This window comes from Xyrauchen texanus, chromosome 2 (genome assembly GCF_025860055.1).
Source record: "Xyrauchen texanus isolate HMW12.3.18 chromosome 2, RBS_HiC_50CHRs, whole genome shotgun sequence".
In the NCBI taxonomy this organism is placed as follows: Eukaryota; Metazoa; Chordata; class Actinopteri; order Cypriniformes; family Catostomidae; genus Xyrauchen; species Xyrauchen texanus.
In genome coordinates this window covers 24,092,160-24,114,537 of record NC_068277.1, presented here as the reverse complement: position 1 = coordinate 24,114,537, position 22,378 = coordinate 24,092,160, and the positions used below count along the sequence as shown (strand labels likewise).

The following is a 22,378-nucleotide window of genomic DNA, read 5'->3' as shown; positions in this document are numbered from 1 at the left end:
TTAAAACCTATGCATTGCACAAAAATATCTTGTATTAGCGTTCTCGCTCAGTGAGGTCTCTGACTCTCTGGTTTGCAGCAGCCGCTCTTGAGTGTGTTGTTGCTTTCGGACAATGAAATAAATAGAAAAATACTACAAATTTCTGGTTCTGTTTTGTGATTGGTCTGGGCAGTACAGTCCACGCTCAATGTTTGTAAAACATAGCCACCCCCAAATTGTTTTTAACCAAATCACAAATCCTTAATAATCAAATATTTTATTTAATGATGTGTTTGCCAAATGTTTGATTGGGTTGTCAAAATTCATGTTTGGGTGGGCTCAACCCACCCCTGCCCATGCCAACATCTGGCCGCACTTTTAAGATATTACAGGAGATTTCAAATGTATCATTCTGGCGACCCTCTTCGTGTGTCGCCCCTATGTGTTGCATATGTTGCATACACCATTATTGCACCCCTGACTGATGCTGATGCTAGTATCTAGACAGCAAAGTGGCAGATCAAATGAAAATATTTGCATCTAATTATTGGCAATGGCAAAATGTCTCTAAATTGCTCTAAATGTCAAAAATTGGTTTATTAATTGGACCGGCCTCTTCTGGTAGAGCACACTTGTACAAAGCTTAGGCCTATTTCAATGTGTTGGAATACCTTTATATATTTGTGCATATTCTGTGTTTTGACAGCATGTCTGATTTTTTATTTTTTTTCATAACACATTCAAAAATCACAGAAATAAGACAAATTGAGAAATAAGAAGCTTTCATGTTCTCATACATACTGGAGACAGCAGCGCATACTTGTTAACTTATTGGAAAAAATGAAATAATCTTCTCGGTTTAAAGAGATGTCTAATAATCTGTATGAAGAGGGATTTGATGGAATGAATAAATGCATTAATACTCCAGATTTGCTTAGATTTGCAATCACTGCATTGCAATGCAGAGAGAACTGTGCCCACACCACAGCACCACTACTGGCTCCAATGAGTATAATGTTAATGACCTGCCAAGGAGAGCAATCTATCCACATGTTCATTTGTCATTAAAAAGGAATATTTTAACATCAGACTCTCAAGTGCTACAGTGTCACAACAATTTAAAATAAGGGGATGGAGGAGGAGGTAAAGAGAGCAAGGAAGTGTGTTCTGACAGATAAAAAGAGAAGGAATGTATTCCTGCAGCCAGCAAGCCTTTAAAGGGGAATGGCGCAAAACAAAAATTCTTTGTATCAGCACAAACGCACACACACACACACACATGGACTGAATGCACTGCAGCACTGCCGCCAATACATTGTTGTGTCAGTAGGTCATAGCACAGTGAACAACATTATGGAAAAAGTCCCTGTATTGCTTGGGTGGCATTTAGACTTCTTGTATAAGAGTGAAAATGAGAGAGATGATACTGCTGTAGCCTCTTGCTGGGTGGTTTGATGGGCAACAACGTCATCTTGCCTGCATTATTTTGTTCTCATTGAAAAACAACACATGTAGCTGTCTCACTCATTGAGTCGTACACAACCACATCCATTCATAAAGTGATGTCATTTCCAGCAGCTGCACAAACATGCACAGGGAAATAAATGGGCATATGGGCACATTTATTAGGTTCTGATGTGGCAGGATCGAGAGGCCCAGCTGTTATAATAGAAATCAGTGAAAGAGAAATCTGCAGTCAGACCACCACAAAGCCCTAAATTACCCAGAGACGGAGATGGAGAGGATTTCCCTCAGCCAGCTAGTCTCAGGTCTGTCTTAACAAATCAAAATGTGTTCAACAAAGTCCTAGGGCAGAAACGTGAATCAAATCGAATCGAATCAAGCTGTTAGTAGACAAGAAACAACAAAAATACTAAAGGATTGAACAGAAATTACAACAAAATAGAGCAAATTGGAATGCTAGTTGTTTGGAATACAGTGACAAAATACCTGACTACTGCAACCAACTGTGAATTAAAACAAACCTGATTTTATACAGACATAGCAAACATTAAAAAACGGAATTTCATTTCTTGAACTCATGCTTTGAAAACACACGAATAAAGATCCTTTTCTCACCATTTTATCAACCACCACAAAGCATTTCAATGGATATCTACTCTAGTCTACTAGATACCTCCTGGTGAAACTACTGTTTAACCCACTTTTGTAGAACGAGACCATACTTTTGTGGTCTTGGTCTTGTCATGAGACACTGGAGCATTTGGAATCGGTCTTGACTTGGACTCTAACAAGTTTGGACTCAAACTATACCCAGAGACCAGTCGTGTACCTTCAAAAACATACCATAAGGGATTTTATTATCTGACAAACATTTCTCTGGCTGACAATGTCAGCGATTATCACGTGTCCCATATTTCTGTCAGCTGTGTAAAATCAGAACTCCTGATGCTATATTCACAAATGAATCATTCTTTTTAGTGAATTGCCCTAAGCAAAAAGTTCTAAATTGATTTACAATTTAGTCAGATTCGTATGAACAGCTATCTCACCGAATCATTTGCAGCTGTTTCTCACTAAGTAAAGCAATATCCTGATTTTTAAGAACATGGCGATCAAACTGATCGCTAGATAAAGTGGATATTTAGCTACAATCATTTGAAACAAAAGGCTACTTTTTTGAGAGGTAACTTCGAGAAATTTCCGCTGGTGCGGTGTCACGTGAATAAGGAGCCATTCACACCAAACACGTAAGCCTATAGTTACATGAATTCTACACATCCTTTAGAAAATGTAAAAACACTGCTCTCAATGTCTACTCTTAATGCAAATCAATAAAATATCATAGTGCAACTGAGAAAATGTGAAAAAAATCTAAAGGTTTAGTTTCACTTTTTGTGTAAACATGGTCCTATTTAATACATTTTGTAGATACAGTCACTGATCTAAATTGGCCGATTTTCATCTTAAATCCATGATCGCTGATCGGTTGATCGTACCTAATTCAGGGCAAATCTTGTTTGCAGCACGCAGGTAATCACACATACACTGCTACTGAAATGAATGAGCGCTTCCTCAGTCCTTGAAGCATACAGTGTGGACAATGGCAATTCTAAACATTCACAAATGTAAACTTTCAGACATGCTGTAATTTACAGTGGGTACGGAAAGTATTCAGAGCCCCTTAAATTTTTCACTCTTTGTTATATTGCAGCCATTTGCTAAAATAATTTAAGTTCATTTTTTTTCCTCATTATTGTACACACAGCACCCCATATTGACAGAAAAACACAGAATTGTTGACATTTTTGCACATTTATTAAAAAAGAAAAACTGAAATATCACATGGTCCTAAGTATTCAGACCCTTTGTTCAGTATTTAGTAGAAGCACCCTTTTGATCTAATACAGCCATGAGTCTTTTTGGGAAAGATGCAACAAGTTTTTCACATCTGGATTTGGGTATCCTCTGCATTCCTCCTTGCAGATCCTCTCCAGTTCTGTCAGGTTGGATGGTAAACGTTGGTGGACAGCCATTTTCAGGTCTCTCCAGAGATGCTCAATTGGGTTTAAGTCAGGGCTCTGGCTGGGCCATTCTAGAGCCCGAAGCCATTTGTTTTGAGAATAATGGCTGGCTGATGAATATATTGGCTGGCTAGCCGGCTCAGCCAAAACCTAAATGGCTGCTGCAGCCGCCAAACTTTTCATAGCTGGAAATGGCTGAAGCTGCCACTTCATGTCTACAGATGTCTATATTTACTAGATCTCAATATTTCCAAGCAATGCATGGCTTACACTATATTTCTACAAAATGCAATACAGAAAACACCAGATTTTACTTTCACAACGTATGTACATATTTGCTATAGTGCTAGGCGCATTCAATAGCCACTGTAACGTTAGTGAATAATGTCCCTGATGCTGTGTAAGAATGCACACTTGTCAAACTTCACGGAGTAACGTTATGCATATATTTATGACATGTACAGTAATTCGCTGTTCAACTTTATAGTTAAGGCGAGACACTATGGGTGAATAGGGTAAAATTTTTAACTAGCAGATATCACCATGAAACTTTCCCAGTTGATTAGTTACATTAAGATGAGAAAAAAATGTATTACAAGTTTTCTTTAATTTAATGTTTAAATATGCAAATTAGGCAATATCTAATTATGTGCTAATTTGCATATATTTTAAAAAACGAAATCTGAGTATTGGATAAAGCCAGGTTAAAAATATTTTTTTCATTGTGTTCACATATTAGATGGGAAAAAAATTACAGAGGGATTTATGGATATCTACTTTTGTTATCCTGTAAATCAGAATATAATGATTTTCGCCATGTTTTTTGGAATAAAATGTTATATATATATCCGGCTAGGAATAACATATTTACAAATCGCTCTGTAAATGTCTTCATAATATAACTAGGTACTACTGAAGTGGAGATTTCGGACTTGGAGTATGAGAGAAAGGTTATTTTGAGAAAACGGGCTTTAAAGATTTATCATCAGCCAATGAGATCGCGCATTCAGTCTTTTTACTTTCACGATTGGTTGCTGATAAAAAGGAAATGACCATATTTGGATCCAACAGGATTGTACAGAAGAGAAAGAGTTTCCTAACGGTGCATGTGATGAGAGGGTGAGTGACGGCAGAGATCGCGGAGAAGTAGGCTATGCTGATTAAGAACGCAAACTTTTGTTGTATTTATGAGAAATCTACAGACGCAAACAGACGAAGTGTAGTAAATGTGTATTTCGGACTTTTTTTCACCACAAGTCTGAATGAAGACAAATATCCAAAAATCTCAAAATTGACCAGTAAAAAAAAAAACGATGTTTTTGCCTGCCGTGTCTCACCTTAATATAAACACACACTGTTATCTGTATTATTTTGGACAAAGTTTTGCACATTTCACTTCAATGTACACTGAAGCATGCGTCGTGAATTGGCAATGTGGAAACGGTGGTTTGTTACTGCAGTAATATCACGTTCAGTGCTATAAATCTCTCCGTTCCAGAATATTTGGTTCATAACATCAATCTTTGATTCAGGTGTTTGTGCAACCGTGCCCTGAAGATTTAACAAAAGTCTGGGTAGGCCTAAGTTAAAAAAAAAAAGTAAGTAGGAATTAGGAAAGTTTGTGAGAAGTGAGATCAAAATTACCTTGCTTGCTTCTTTCCGCCATTTCACCTCAGTTCGAGAAAAAAATGCATCGCTTCTTCTGTACGGAAAACTAGCAATTTTAATTGGTCGTCAATTCACTGTGAGTCTGTGTATCGTAGCAACGAGCACAAGACTGTGCTGTTATGAATCCAGTGGGAAAATAGATCTCGTGTATTGTTTATATATTTCGTGTGTGTATGTCACTATGTGATAGAATTATTATTTGATGCAAATAATTCTAGCCGGCTCAGCCAAACTTTATCAGATGGCGGCTCAATTTGGCTTACGAAATTATTGGCTGAATGGCGCAAATGGCGGCGCCTGGCGGCGGCTTCGGGGTCTAGGCCATTCAAGAACAGTCACGGAGTTGTTGTGAAGCCACTCCTTCGTTATTTTAGCCGTACCCACTGTAGATGAATATGCCGGTTTGTTTTAAAACGAATATGAATATTTAGCTGCCCATTTTCCAGAGTCATTACGGTAGTAATTCTGACTCGCTGCACTGTGAGCATGGAGAGGATGCAAATGGGCAAACGAATTAAACAACAAATACAGGGGCAGTGGTGGCTCAGTGGTTGAGGCTCAGGGTTACTGACCAGAAGGTCAGGGGTTCAAGCCCCAGCACCACCAAGATGCCACTGTTGGGCCCTTGAGCAAGGCACTTAACTCCAGGTTGCTCTGGGGGGATTGTCCCTGTAATAAGTGCACTGTAAGTCGCTTTGGATAAAAGCGTCTGCCAAATGCATAAATGTAAACAAATACACATGAAAATACAAATCTGAGTATATGTAATGTAATTTGTGACAATCAGATGGTATGTGGAGCGATAGAGACAGTTTGTGTGATCATGAGCTCTGCATGAAACTGCATGAAGCTCTCGGTGTCAATCAAACAAGCGTGCTCTGCAGGTGCTCTCAATATCACATCAGTCACTCATCTCAGTGCTATTCCCAATATAATTGAGGATCCCAATTTAAATCAGATTGATGTTGCTCGCAATGCCACAACAGATATAACTGTTTAACTTTACAAAAATTTTATTTATGTATCTCTGCTGTGTGTGATGCCCTCATGGTTTGTCAAAAATGACCTTTGATATTGACAACAGAACTATTCATAACTGTTTTCAATACAAATAAATGTTAGCAATTCCCAATTAATGTAATTTTACTGTGTGTGGGGCATAATATAACTGCAGAATATAACTTGCAAAAGTGTGGCTTAAAAGGAGGTTTTGAAGGTTAATGCTCTATTTTGTTTTAAATCAACAAAACCTACCTTCCAACCCTAAACCTTAAACCTAGCCTAACTAATAGTGTCAGAAAAAGCAAATGTGTCATGAAAAAAGCAACTGCTGAAGTAACCATGTCATTTTGTGGTGCTTCTATGACACTTTCAGCTCACATTTCGACTTTTCAGACTCGTACCCCGGTAATTTGCATCACAAGTGCAACACTCTATCGGTCAAGCTACTGTGCAACTTGATCGTGGCCAAACAAGCATGTAAATGTAGTTGGTTATGTAATGCGAGGAATAGGGCGAAAAGTGTTTATGAATTTATAATCTGCCATTTTACATATGATTTGTGTGAAAGGGAGTAAGCATCATTATTATTCAATTTATTTCACCAAAAACTGCCAAGATATGTTCAACATAAAACATTGTAATAAAACCGAGAGAGTATGTTGAAACAGACAGATAGACTCCTCACAAACTCACCTAAAAGACTTTGCCTTCTCAATCCATCCCTCCATCTCTTTTCATCTTTTCCCCTCTTACTCTCAACCTTGACTGAATAAAAAGCTGTTAATAAAGCCCCCCCATTCCTAAGTTACCTCTGACTGTTCAGCCAGCTGTTTAGTTAGGATTAGCGGATGCCCTATCAAACAGATATGGTGTAAGATTTACAGAGCTAATTTAATTTTTTCACCTGTACCAAGAGAGATACTAATCTTACATTGGACAACCAAGAAGCTCAAGTAAAACTCTGATGCGGTTTTCCCAAGCAGACTCTCACTGGATGTTTGTGTGCTCAGTTTGACACGAATTACAGTCAGGTACACCATAATGCAAATGATAAACTCTTTATGACAAAGACATCAAATTGATAGCAGATTAACCAAATGTTGCTTCATTCCAAACTTACAAAATGCTGCCACTGACCTTAGCTACAAAATATTCTGAAGCGAGCATGATAACAAACGCATGAGAAATCCACCACTTTGATGTCTCGTCCTATTTTGTGGTTTCGGAAGGGTCTTTAGCGATTTTAATTCATCTCAGAGCTCTCCAGGGTTTAGTAAATCTGGGCCAAACAGTGATTGAAGCCATTAAAGCAACCCCTTTAAAAAAAAACTTTATGGTGTGCATGTTAAAAAAAAGAAAGAAAGTGTAGGACATGTGAAAAAAAGAGCATGAATGACTTACTGCTCTCTATTCACAACAGTCTGACCCCATCAACTAAAAGGTGAGGATAGTTAAACGTGTAAGTTCAGATTGTGTATAATGAGATTTTTCCTAGCAAAACACTTATTATAAGCAGAGGTAAAGAACTCCTTCCCTAAAGGAAAACATGTGGTGCAGTAGTATGCACTACATGTGTATACTATAGCATATGGGTAGTGGAAATCCACTCTAGGGCATTGGCAAACCCAGCTTTACCTAATGACCTGGCTCTCAATTACATCATCATCTGTTTATAAGGCTCCTGGGACATGAGGTTAAGATACTTATAAAAACCCTTTAACCACCAGTATACTGTATACAGTCCACAATCAAATTTATAGTCATTTTCCAGTCCAAGAAGGAATTCTCAGGGTTTAAGTTTTTCTTCTGGAAACAAATGTTTTAATATTCTGGTAATGCCTTAGGAATGCAGGAGAGGAAAGAGACTTAAACAAGTATGACTGATTTTTAAACGTTTTTTTTTTGTAGTGAATGATTCATTACTGCTCTCTTTCAAACACACACACACACACACACACTCTTGCTCTGACTTTCCACTGTCATAAAAACACTCTGCCGTTGGCGTGTAATTGCAGTGCGACATGAGCTTGCCCCTCTACCAAAATGAGCATCTCAATCTCTCAATTACCATGTGCTCTAAAAATAAAACAGTAGAAGAAAAAACCTCACAAGAAAGAGCTACAATTATCTTGCTATATAGTGATGGGTGCTGTGTTTCTCAAGAATAAACAATGGTACCAAAAAAAATATATATATATATTTTATAACTACAATAGTTTAAAAGTACTAGGCTATCTAACTTTGCCTTTACACTTTAGTTTTTCTTTTCTGATAGTCTAGCATTATTTATCAAAATGTTTAAGTATTTTAAAGGGTATTAAGCAAGAACAACATATATTCTGGCAAACACTAGCAGTCTTTAAAGCAAAAGCCTCTTCTACCATCTACCTACACAGGCAGTCACATTTTCAGCCATTCCTGATGTTATTCACTGGTCATAATTTTTTATTACTACACTTTATACAGACAGACATGGTTCCTCATAGGTTTGATTCCCAGGAAACATGCATACCAATTAAATGTATACATTGAAAGCAATGTAAGTTGCTTTGGAAAAAAGCGTCTGTCAAATGTAAATGTACAGATACAAAATAGAAAAGAATCTTTGCAAAATGGCTTAATACAGATGTTTTCACTCTGATAATAACTCTGATGACTCAAAAGGAAATATTGGGCAGAACGTCACCTTTCACTTTTGTTGTATGGAAAAAGATGCAATGAAAGTGAATGGTGACTTGAGGCTAACATTCTGCCAAACATTTTCTTTTGTGCTCAATGGAATAAAGTAATTTTATGAGTGAATAAAGACAGAATAACAACATAATTTTTATTTTGGATGAACTAGCCCTTTAAGTTTAGTCTTCTGAGAGGTTTCCATGCCAACACCACAATGAAAAGGCAATTACACTGAAATTGAGCAAAGCGGACAAAGACCTATTAATCAGTTATATCAATTACTGAAACTCCGCCCTTCCACTGTCTGGGGTCACTGGGGTCAGAAAGTCCATGCTCAATGGATGGAGATGGCAGGAGATGTCTGTATGTGTGTGTAACCCGAGTCACTAGCCACACCACAGCCAACTGTGGTACAACATTATGTCTAGATCAAGTTACTCAATGAACTCTGCGCCACAATCTGTTACTGTGGGCTTGCAAACTGACACCTGTGTTCCTGTATGAGCCCTTTATTGTCATAGTGGCACTCTTTCTGACCTCCCCACTTACACACACACACACACACACACACACACACACACACACACACATGTTGTGTTTCCATGTTTTATGGGGACTTTCCATAGACATAATGGTTTTTATACTGTACAAACTTTATATTCTATCCCCTAAACCTAACCCAACCCCTAAACCTAACCATCACAGAAAACTTTCTGCATTTTTACATTTTCAAAAAACATAATTTAGTATGATTTATAAGCTGTTTTCCTCATGGGGACCGACAAAATGTCCCCACAAGGTCAAAAATTTTGGGTTTTACTATCCTTATGGGGACATTTGGTCCCCACAAAGTGATAAATACACGCTCACACACACACACAAGACCGGGATTGTGTGTAAAGAGGAAAGACAGACACAAAAGGCGAGGAAGGAAGGAAGGAACTGAAAAGAAAGACAAAATGTATGCATAAGTATACAGTATGTTTCAGGGATGGTGGGTGTGTTTGATGCATGATAGAGGAACAATGGGAGAACCTAGGTAAAGTAGGTGTCTATCCATCTTTATGAAAAGCAAGAGTACATGAAAGTGGCAAGCACACACTTTTGATCAAACATAGACACGCACACATGCACACAAGTGCATTCTGTTAATGGATGGCACAAGGGAGGAGGGAGGTGACCTAGAATACCACACTCTGGCAAGACAACAACGAATCAATGCCAAAGACAGCCCATATAATTCACTAGTTCAACGCTTTTACCAAAGAGCTCCCTATCACACAATCACCTACATGGTTGGCATCATTTCAATTCCACATATATATATTTTTTTCTTGATTTGAGTACACACATGGATAAAAATGTATTTGTGTATGAATAAATAAAATCCTACCCTTACAATCTCCACTAATTAATAATTTACACCCAAATCCATTTGTATCCATTAGAAAGAAGGAAAAAGATTGCACTTATGAAAACCTGCCAAGGTTACTACGACAACTGCTTCTAGGAACCATTGCATTAAGAAGTGCCAGAAATTCTGGGTAATTCTACTTTGGACCACAGATGAAAGCACAATCATTTGGGTTTATGTGCGTAAGCAGTCTATTTGGTTTGAAAACTGTCTTACAAAACCAATCATCACAGTTCATCATAGTGACACTCGAATGAGTAACATTTACTTGTCCTGTTGTTGCAGGAGCATTCCTTTGGAATCTTGTGCAAGTCGAGGTACTGATTAATCTTCAGATCACATCTGTTTTCAGCTGGACTCTTGGTAGATGTGAACTTTTAGCAACCATTCAGAATTAATTTTAGTTCTCTCCTAAAAGTTAACATGAAATCAAAATTGACCCTATTTGCTTTCTTAATTGTGAATGACTCATCAGTGCATGTTATTCCAAAAATTTATTTTTCTTTTTAATACAACATCTGCATGTCTTGATCAACTTGCTCCACCCAACATATTCTCAAGACAACTCAAAGTAATTTGTATAAAATGGCAAAATCGTAATATATCGTATGATTTGGCTGGTTCAAAAGGGTATGACCTTTATACCCACTGAGACCAACAAATAGGAGTGGTGGTGGCGTAGTGGGCTAAAGCACTGAACTGGAAAGCAGAAGGTTGTTGGTTCGATCCCCACAGCCTCCACCATTGTGTCCTTGAGCAAGGCACTTATCTCCAGGTTGCTCCGGGGAATCTCCCTGTAATAAGTGTACTGTAAGTCGCTTTGGATAAAAGCCTCTGCCCAATGCATAAATGTAAATGTAAATCAACAAACAGAATTTCAAATCCATACAACATAGGCATACAATTTTAGCTGGCCTCCTATCCAACATTTCCTTTTAAGAAGGAAACACCATTGAACAAATGTGGTTACTCTTTCCATATTTCTTTATGTAATACTGATGTTTCAAAAACCTGTAATACGCTACCAGATGTTTCTTTCTTCTGTGCTACACAAAAAATCATGGTTTAATTATGGTAAGGTTTAGGTTTGGGTTACAAACAGAAACATATTGTTTGTAGGTTCTATCGTTCTCTACAAGCCATCCCATACAACTTTGCCATCTCATACTAATAACAACGAGTTGTCATGAGACCAGGTTTCTCAACCTCTAAAATAACTTTCTTTTGTGGCTGATTTAACCTTTTTATTTTTAAACCCCTCACCTAAGATTACCTGTAATGGACACCACTTTTCATGACACAATCAATTCCTGATTGTTAAAATGAAGTCCTGCCCTATATTTTTTCTCATTGAATATCCTGACTCTCTGTGGTCATTAAAATTCCCAGGGCACATCTCGTAAAGAGTAGGGGTGTAATCCTGGTGTCCTGGCCAAATTCCCCCCATGGGCCCTTATCAATCATGGACTCTTAATCTCCATCTATAAACTGGCTATATCCTTCTACTTTCTCCTCTCCACCAATCGCTGGTAAGTGGTGAGCATACTGGCACACTATGGCTGCTGTTGCATCATCCAGTGGTGGTGGTTGAGGAGAGTCCCTTTTCACAATGTAAATCGCGTTGAGTGTAGTGTCAGAAAAGAGGTATATAAATGTAACATTCATTCATACATTTAAACATTTTATGTCTCTAACAGTGAAAGGTAAAACAAACTGCATCTGATCCACCCTGTCCCACATGTTATTTATATTCTCCAAGGAAAGTCTGAGCCACAGGTTCATTACCGTGTGTGTATGCGTAAGTGTGAAACGATGATGCAAGTGGGAAGCCACTGCTGGTGCTAAACAAAGACCTGCATTCCATGCAGTGAGACTATAGACAGACAGTATCGCAGCATATGAGACAATGAGAGGACAGAAGAGAGGGTGGAAAGGGAATAATTCGAAGATCTTTACACTATACATAAATAGTTGAATTAGTCATATGAATGATATGTGCTAAGGTCTTTGATATAAACTCAGGGCAGACTGAGATACAAACAAAGAAATGGAGAGATTGAGAGGGAAATAACTAGTCAGAGAAAGATTAGACAATTGGACAAAACAGAATTCTAAAATAACAAGACAAAGACAAAAACTTTCCCAGTTACAAACTACGTCCAACATGATGTCATTCAGTGGGTACGTGGAGATTTCCATTTCTCGTTGTTTTGTCTCGCTTTTCCCCTCTCAGTTTTTTTTCACAACTGAATTTCCCTTTTTCATTCAAAAGCTGCCCTCTGGAGTTGTGTGCATCTCAGTTTGTAAATAAGATCTTATCTTAATGAAGTTATGTAGACTATGCATGTTAGAACAATGTTGTAAATGCACAATGACAAATGAGCTTGTTAAATGGTTGCATGTGTTATGACAAAAATGTGTCTATAAAAAAATAAAACAAAACTTATTTTGCATACAATGAAATTGAATGGTTGTGAATGAGGCTAAAATTTTGCCTAACATCTCTTATTGTTTTGTACAGAAGAAAAAAAGCCACACAAGTTTGGAATAACATAAGGGTGAGTATATAAATCCTTTGTCTTTCTAATGATGAACTCACTGGTTTGCTACTGACCTCTAAAGGTGACACATGCTCAAATTACCTGTTTTACTGTTTCAAATAAGACCTGCAGAAGAAACTCATGGACATTTAATTTCTTTCTTTCTTTCTTTTATTAAGGACATATTAGCTTCAATGAACAAGCTTGAGGAGTAGAACAAGAAACTTTTTCCACGAGTGCTCAGAAGTCTGGAGTCAGTCGTAAATTTCACACATATTTGCAAAGCAACAGAAACTTGGCAGAGGTTGTTTCCAAATTGTTGTGTAGCGACTAAGCAACTTTTTTATGCATTTTAGCTGCTGATGCAGCATGTATATGATGCAAATTAATAATGTTCCTTTGGGCCTTCGAGCCATAACAGATGCTGTGTTCACAGGGGGCTTTATGGTAGTCGACGGTGGTTGATTGAGTTAATGTACGCAGTATAGGATGCTCTCTCTATTTTATTTTATCCCTCACTTCCACTTAAATTTTCTCCACAATTTCTTGTTGCTAAGCTGTGCTTCTCTGATTCATTCAATATTTTGGCTTACACATTTAGACTTCCTCTTTCCCCTTCCTCATTTCACTGATCCCTGCTATGCATGTGTGATTTCGCTTTCACTTTTAAAAGAGCAACAAAAACAACAACAACAGAAAATAAATGGTGTGGATAAGCCAACTACCATGTGTTTGAGAGGCACAGTGGCTTCCGGAGAGTGTCACCAGGACTGGGCAAAGATCTGAGGTGAGTGTGGGTGTGTTCTCCAGTATGGTAACTCAAAGTGGTGGAGATAGTCAGTTTGTGTTCCTGTTTATTTTTCATTCCTTAGCAACACTTTTATTTCCTGATGAGGTCTAGCCGGATCACACTGACGTAGTGTTTGACTTTTCTAAACCCTCCAACCCACACCTTACTTTCTCCTCTCCTCACCTTAACTCACTCGCTCTCTGTCCTTCTCGCCAACTGGAAAAAGTGTATTTAATATGCAACTAGTAGCAACAAACTAAATTGCAAAAATAATGTCTGTTTTAAAAAAAAAATCCCAAACACTCCGTCTGTCTGCCATTGGATGGCCAATGGGTTGGTCTTGCCTCAAACTCGTGAATTGGTTGAATCAATGTTGCTTTGTTGGGCTACACAAACAAATAGAATAATGTTAAAAGCACTAACATTTTTTCTTGGAAATCAACCAACAAATGGCTAACTTGACTGCAATGCAAGTATTCTAACATCAAAACAATTACACAGATAACCTTTAAAGGAATATTCTATGTTCCTTAAACTTAATCAACAGCATTTGTGGCTTAATGTTGATTGCCACAAAAATAATTTTGCCTCGCCTTCCTTTTCCTTAAAGAGAGCAAAAATGTAAGAAGTGAAAGTGTATAGGGCCAATTTTTGGAAAGTTTAGAGTCAGAAATCTGAAGCTTACAAATTTAGCAAAATAAAAGCACTTACATTAATTCTCCAGTTAAAAGTTGTGTATTTTTTGAGCGGTTAATGCTGTTACAACGTCATGGCAACGCAGTTGTCAAATTGGACAACTTTACACAGAAAAAGCTAATAAGCGATTTCATCACACTAAAACCATGTTAGCATGCATATTGTTCATACCTTGTGGCAATACTTTTGAAACAGTGAGTATTTTAATGTTTACGGATTGACCCCATTCACTTGCATTGTAAGTGTCTCACTGTAACCCAGTGCTTTTTACTTTTTTTAAAGAAAAGGAGGGACAAGTCTAAATAATGTTTTGTGGTAATCAATATTATACTACAAATGCTGTCAATTAAGCTCAACTTGTATTGAACCAGCAAAATCCCTTTACAATAACACAGGAGGGTTTACCTTCATAACAGCTGTTTGTTTTTCAACTTGTTCACCATTTCATTTTTTTTTTTTTTTTTTCCTTTATAAAATTTTTGAGTCACAGAAATGCTCTGGAACTGCCAGTTCTTCTAAATATGTTTGAAAAGGCTTAAGTAAAGAGGATTACATGCACATGTTGGAAAAAGGCACACTCTCTGAATGAATAAGATGATTATTGTTTGTTTATGTATGACTTCAGCTGTCACAGACAGTGGATATTTCTTGTGATAGATTAGTGTTTCTGTGATGATATACATATTAAAGGGTACATGTGTGTCTGTGAATAGACCACAAATGTGTCCTTGTTGATCTGGTTGTGCATCTAGTCTATATGTCTTAATATGTCTATAAACACTAATGATGACCTTGAGGGTGAAATGTCCACCTTCCACCATACGTTTATACCACCATAACTGACCTGGAGCTCCACAACCTGTCTTTTTTTGTCTTTGTCTAGATCAGAATCACATTCATACCATACTATCCCAATACAGCCCTCCCATTCTTATCTGTCTCCCCGATCCACCACATGGCTCTCCACTGCAAATCAGCACAATTTTATCATTGTCTCCACATGAAGGAAAAACTAGTCACTCAAGGTGATGCACTGAGAGCGAGTTAGCGTGGGAAATGACAGAGAGATTGTTTGTGGTATGAGAGTGTGCTGAGTGTCACACTTTGAAGTCTGCTTTTGAACTCCCAAAAGAAAAAAAACAACAACTCAGAGTTAAATTCCTTCACACAGCCCTTACTCAGTGATATCATCCTAGAAATGTCGGTAAGATAAAAGTTAGATATGTTGTTATAAACTTTCACCTAACTTTTAGGTGAGATCCAAGTGTATTCACGAGCATCGCTCACATTACTGTGAACCGCTCTGTGCATGCACGAGATCTGAAGACCAGTGCGTGCATTCCACTTCGGCCCTTTTATTCATCCTTCAACAGCAGCTTCAAAGCACTCTGACTCATTTGGCCACAGATCAGTTCAAATTGAGTGGAGCAGAAAGATCCGGTGCGGGAAATCTACAACTGTGGTATTGCCTTACAGAAAAACAACCCATTTAATTCAGTTCCCCTTAGAAAGAATTTTGAATATGTATATATTTTTAAATAGGTTTATAAAAATAATAATGTGATAATGATATTAGTCATATACTTTTAATATTATTATCGTTATTGACATGCTGGAAAATGCAAAGCTTGTTCGACCTTTTATGATGCTTTGACTTAGCTTGGCTTACCTAAAAAAAAATATTTACTTTTAACTTTACATTTAGTAACAAAACACTTGACCTAGGATAAAAAAGGTCAATGTGGTTACATGGCCAGATCCCCACTCAAAAAATGTATATCAATATTCACAAGTAAGACGTAGGCTACAACAGGGCTAAACATTAAACAGTAACAAATCTATCACAATACTTTCCTTAACACCTGTTTATCACTATACACTGCAAAATATTCCTGATCCATGTGTTTAACATATGCAATGTCTAAAGTTTGACTTTGAGGTCATTTGACCTAATAATTTTTAAAATGTTGCAGATTTATGAAGCTAATGAGAATCCCTGAAATTATCACATTTATTATGAGCAAGAATACTTATTTATCATGTTCAGTTTTTTAATAACTGTCCAAGAAGTAAAGGGATAGTATTTGGGGTAAAAAGCCCCCAATAAAACACATTGTTTTAGATTTGTTATGAGAAATTTTCAAAATGGGCTCACATTGACTGATCCAGTCACAATGGAGATTAATTTGTTTATAGAATAGGCCTACTTGATGTGTTATGAAATGTCAAATGGGACTGAATTTAACAGGAAATGTAGAACCCTTTTCTGAAGTGGTTGTTTTAAATAAGCATTATCTTAATTTGTTACTCAAAAAAGCATTGTGCGGTCTAAAATGTATTTGCCAAAGTTAAAAAATGTTGCCCTATAACCATTGCCCCTATAGTTACACAAAATTTGATGAATATTTTATCTATACATATAAATTAATATTTTGTTTGCCAGGAGACTACTCCATTTTGCCAATCCAAATGTCTCTTTTACCCTCACATTCTTTAGTAGAATCATGTGTGAGTTTTTGTCAAATGTTACAGAGAATTCTATATCAAGGAAACTCCCCTTTGTGCTATCAGGGAACTTATGATACCGAGAATATGGGACTGCCCAGTGGGGGCAAACATGCTGTATCTGTGGAAATACAACAGTAGCGTTCGGAAATGTGTTTAGGCAAATTCATGTCAAGGGGGCAGAGCGTAAATCATGCTCGTCATTGAACGTTCCTCTTTAGTTAATTGGTCCCGATTATTGATCGACAAGGCACTGAATTGCATGGCATCTCAAGAATGGTCTGAAACAGACATATGGGCACTTTAAGGCGGTTTCTAGGAAAAGGAAGGGTTACCCTTCTGGTCTGATCTTTTAATGATTGTTTTGATAGTGAAAGAGCCCTCCGCCACCTTCATAATCCCATTACGTATGTTGGTAGCTCGGCTGAATCCTGGACACCAGTCCTGTCCCCAATGTCTCTCTCTTCCGCGCTCTCTCTCAGTAATCCACATTAAAATGTTAAACACTAGACTTAAAACGCGGCCAGTGAAAACATACATTATCGTTAATTTTTAGATGTTTTAAACATCGACCTGCAGCCGCCAAGCCGCGCGCTCATCCAAGTCACCAGTTTTCAGTCTTTTGTTAGAGCGCGCAGCCCCGCTGAGTGTCTGATAAATGCCATTTTATTTCAACATGCAGACCACATGCTGCTTTAGCAATATGGGGCTATTACCTCTCTGACTCAGGAGATGGTGTTCCTGCATTGCCTTCTGCCGTGTGTGTGAAAACAAAGGTTTTTATTTTTTATCAATTGTGAAGTAGCATATGTTAATAGATAAGGCAAGCGTGCAGCCACCAAAGGCTTACAACATTTACATCTCATAGCATTTAACATATCTGTTCTCTGACTCAGAGTTTGCAATAGCAGGTTGTAATGGAACTTCCTCGGAGTGTGTGCGTAAAAGCGTGGGACAGCGCCAGTCAATCTTTGATGCAGTCTCAAAGCCTGTCATCTAATCTCGGTCTACCTTATCTAATACACACAAAACCCTGGGATTTCTCCACTCAAGTTTCCAAACTTCAATGTAGATTCCAAGCATAACAATAGTAGTGCACACGGTTTAAATACCAACTACTAGGTAAAAAGCCGGTGTGGTGCGCGCGATGACATACAAATGGGGTCTACGTTTAAACACTTAACAGTCGTTAAATTAGTATGAGCCACCATTCATAACAATCCATGATGTAAATCGATAATATGAAACTCGTTAACTCACTAATGGGTCCATGAGAGGTGAGTCTAGCCGCTGGGAGACCAGAAGCATCTTGGAGTGCGGGGAAACCACGTAGCCACTGTTAAATCCACTTTGTTTCAGAATGTGTGAACGGTCTTAAATAATAAAAAAAAAAAAACGGTCTTCAAGCTTTCCAAACTGGAAAGCTGATTAAAAAAAAAGGTTAATATGAGCCTTTAAATTATGCTATCACCCAGTTGCGTGTGCGACAACCACTAGGTGTGAGTACTTGATCCAAATGAAAGCTAATCTGGCATTTCGTTCAAGCGCGAGTCATGTTCACCCTCTTGAAAGGGGACTAAAACCACAAACGTCTGTAACAGCTCTCGCTCCGCACGGCCACTTACGATCACACGGCTCTGTATCTTCCTAACTGGTAGGCGGAGTCAGCCAGTCATAGGTCGCTCTTCTGCACGATGTCACAGAGGAGGAGACGCAGATGTTCAACTCGCCGTCTGTACTTAAAGGGATATTACGTCCCTCAATCTAGGTTCTCGAGGTTTCAGTTCACGCACTAATGGCCTTATCACAATTCATTGTGATAACCAATAGTGTCATTTTAACCCTGGGTTAACATAATCCAGGGTTAACATAATCCATGTTTATCATGTTCAATGTTTCATATTCATTTCCATTTCCAGGTTTTACTTTACGCAAGGTTAGTTATTAAAGTGATAGTTCATTCAAAAATGAAAAATCTCATAATTTAATTATTTACCTCATGCCATCCCAGATGTGTTTGACTTTCTTTCTTCTGCTGGACACAAACAAAGATTTATAGAAGAATGTCTCAGCTCTGTAGGTCCATACAATGCAAGTACATGGTGGCCAGAACTTTGAAGGTCCACAAAGCACATAAAAGCAGCATAAATGTAATCCATATGACTCCAGTGTTTAAATTCATGTCTTCAGAAGCAATATCATATGTGGGTGAGAAACAGATCAATATATATATAGTCAGCATAAAACAAAAGTTGCAACCGACTTCTGTTTTGTGACATTTCTGAGTGAAAAGGTTATCGAACAAGAAAAAATGTAGGGCGGGGATTTGAGTTTATCCAGCGGCTGCTGATTGGAGTATGAATAGGGGGCGTTGTGTTGGAGGCAGATCTGAATGCGAGTTTGCAGTCGACACAAACACATACACACCCACCATGCTGCTCGAGCCAGAGCAGATTACAGAGGAAATTGAGCAGCGATCTCAATACACTGATAATAGCACACCATGGTTTTTGCTAATGGCGAGGCTGTAGCCGTTGAAAAAACATAGAATAAAAGATCACAATATTCATTTTATATTCAGGAGTTTTGTGGGGAAAAAGCAGAATATACACCTACATACACCTATGAATATACAATTAAAGAAAAAAGCCCTGGAGCATGGTACAATGATCAAACTCATACTCTCAAGAGAGCAGCTCAGAAAATGGAGTGCAAGTGGAAATATACAAAATTAGAGGTATTTCGCGGTGCATGAAAGGATAGTGTCTGTAGCTACAGACAGTCACTAAAAGCTGCCAGGTCAGTTTAGCAAACTCCCACAACAATTCTAGGTGTTTATTCAGTACTGTGGCTAAAGTGGTTAGGAATAAAGCCTCGGCTGTACCAGATATTCTGTCGCAGCACAATAGCAATGAGTTCATGAATTTCTTTACTGATAAAATTGAAATAATCCGAAATACAATTGGAATTATGCAATGGGAGTCACGTGATGCCATGCGAGGATCGGAAGTGTGAACGGCAATCTCTGTGTACTTTGCTAGTTTTAACACTTTTAATTACATAAACTTGTGAGATTCTATATACTATGTTCCATAACTGTTCTGGGAGGACAATAAGAATTCAAAATTCTCAGCTCTGGAGACATTAAAAGACACTTATTTGCTCAAATTGACACCCCCGAGCAGGCCTCGAGCCAGGGAGTTGATTTGGTTGGAGAGAGATGTTGAACATGTCGGCAGTGCTGATGAAGGTCATTGTTGACTTGGAGGATCTTGCTGTGATACGTCGATCGATCTGCCATGGAGATGAAATTCTCTGAGGTGGTTACAAGAGTGGGGGATGTCGAGAAGCAGATCGATTATCTAGAGTCATCGGAGGGGGAATTATCTGCTAATCCGCTAGTGACCAAGGTGGATTTGGAGCATGTCTGGGAGAAGTTGGAGGACATGGAGAACCATAGCCACCAGAATAACGTCCATATTGTCAGAATTCCTGAGGCCGAAGAGAGTCAGGATATGGTGAAATTCCTGGACGGGCTCTTTCCGAATCTTCTTGACATAACAGGCAATAAGCTGGAAATCAAGCAAGCTCACAGGGTTCCTTCTCGGAGAGCTGTGGAGGGAGGCAGGCCCCAATCAATTCTGGCCAAATTTCTGAGATCATCCGATAAAGATCTTGTGTTACGTGAGGCAAGCAGTAAAGGAAGCTTTCTTGGAAAAACCACAGCATTTTCTTGTTCCCAGACTTTGCGTATTCGACAAGAGAGAAACATGATCGATTCAAGGAATGCAAGAAACTTTTACATCAACAGCAGGTCAGTTTTGCACTGATATTCCCAGACAAATTGAGAATAGATGCTAAGAATGGCCGTAAAACATTCACATACCCACAGCAAGCGATGTCCTTCATAAAGTCAAGTAAGTTACCATGTGGTACTCACATTGCAGCCAAGTTGACCAACTCACTGAACATTCACTAGCAGGAGAGCCATTAAACTGATAAGTAAACATCTACAATTCAAATGTCAAACAGATTAAAGACCAATTAGGAAGAGTTATTTTGTTTTAGCTGAAATTCAGGGACAAAGTCTTATTTTGTCTAATATTTACACACCTAACGTTGATGATCAGGGCATTTTTTATGGATCTTGAAGGGGTGTTGAAAGCTGCTGGCACCCCTCATGATATAATATTGGGAGGAGACTTTAATCTTTCGATGGACTCGGTCCTTGATCATAGTTAAGTAAAAGTGTGCAAGCCCCCAAGAACAACACTGACACTTCACAGGATGTGTAAAAATCTGAGTCTTACAGAAATTTGGAGACTTTTGAAACCATCTGGTAGGGACTATACATATACTATATTTCATCAGTCTATAAGATTTACTCTAAAACATATTTTTTTTTTTTATATCTAAGTCCCTTATTCTGTTGTTGATTGCTCAATGGGAATCATTTTAGTCTCAGATCACGCCCTGGTGTGTTTAGAGGTGTTGCCACATATGGAGAAAACGAATCATATAGTTGGCGCTATAATTATTCCCTTTACAAAATCCTGAATTCCAACAAATGCTAAAGGCTGAAATCAATGTTTATATAACGACCAACTGGTCTTCAGTATCCTCTGTGAGCATGGCTTGGAAGGCACTTAAGGTGGTTCTTAGAGGCCAGCTCATACAGTATGCCTCATTCACCAAATAAATCCAAAGCACAAGACCTCATGGAATTGGAAGGGTATATGTAACATAATTTGATGGAAAGGAGGAGGCGAGAACCGGCTTGATAATATAAATGATAGTTTAATTGGTAAACTGAAACCAAAAGACAAATACACACGACGGACATGTCCGTAAACTATATCTCTCTCGTCACACCACCGTCTGCCATCTGCCTTTATCCCTCTCGGAGGCTTAATTAGCCTGATAAGGGACCGGGTGTGTATAATCACAACCCGGCCCCGCCCTCCGCCCTGCCACATTCCTCCCTCGTTCTCTCAGGCTGGGGAGCCGCCGGCCTGACGAGGGGAGGGCGTGCTTTAAGCCTGGTCTGCCGGCAGGTCATCCCCATCTACCTAGATGAGGGAGGGGACAAGGGGAGGGAAACAGAAATAATTAAAATGGGGGGTACTTCCTGTAACAGTGTAGTACCCCCCAAAAAACTCTGTCAAATTTAAATGAGAGGGAAAATGCCAATGCAGAGTGGCAGTGAGAGAACCGGCTTGATAATATAAATCATAGTTTAATTGGTAAACTGAAACCAAAAGACAAACACACACATGACGGACATGTCCGTAAACTGTCTCTCTCTCATCGCACCACCATCTGCCATCGGCCTTTATCCCTCCTGGAGGGTTAATTAGCCTGATAAGGGACCGGGTGTCGCCCTCTCCCCTGCCACCGTATATTAAAAGTGCCGAAGTTAACAGGGAAAACGAGAGGTGGTGGAACATGCTTTTACATCAATGAAAGTTGGTTTACAGATGTAAAAACGTTAAAGACGATGTGCTGTCCTAATTTGGAAGCACTTTTTATTAACTGTAAGCAGTTCTACTCGCCGCAGGAGTTTTCCTGATTTATTCTGGTGAGTGTGTGTATCACGCCAAAGGAGTGTGTGAACATGGCACTG

At 38.5% G+C, this 22,378-nt stretch overlaps 1 protein-coding gene across 1 annotated transcript in view; it reads right to left on the bottom strand.

Moving 5' to 3' along the window:
* LOC127619649 (mastermind-like domain-containing protein 1) overlaps positions 1-18,380 on the bottom strand; it is a 97,185-nt gene extending 78,805 nt beyond the window's left edge. The window contains exon 1 of the mRNA XM_052092617.1: positions 18,016-18,380. Within this exon, the coding sequence (XP_051948577.1) occupies positions 18,016-18,063 (48 nt within the window). The 5' untranslated portion in view covers positions 18,064-18,380. The remainder of the gene's footprint in view (positions 1-18,015) is intronic.
* Between the last annotated feature and the right edge of the window lie 3,998 nt (positions 18,381-22,378).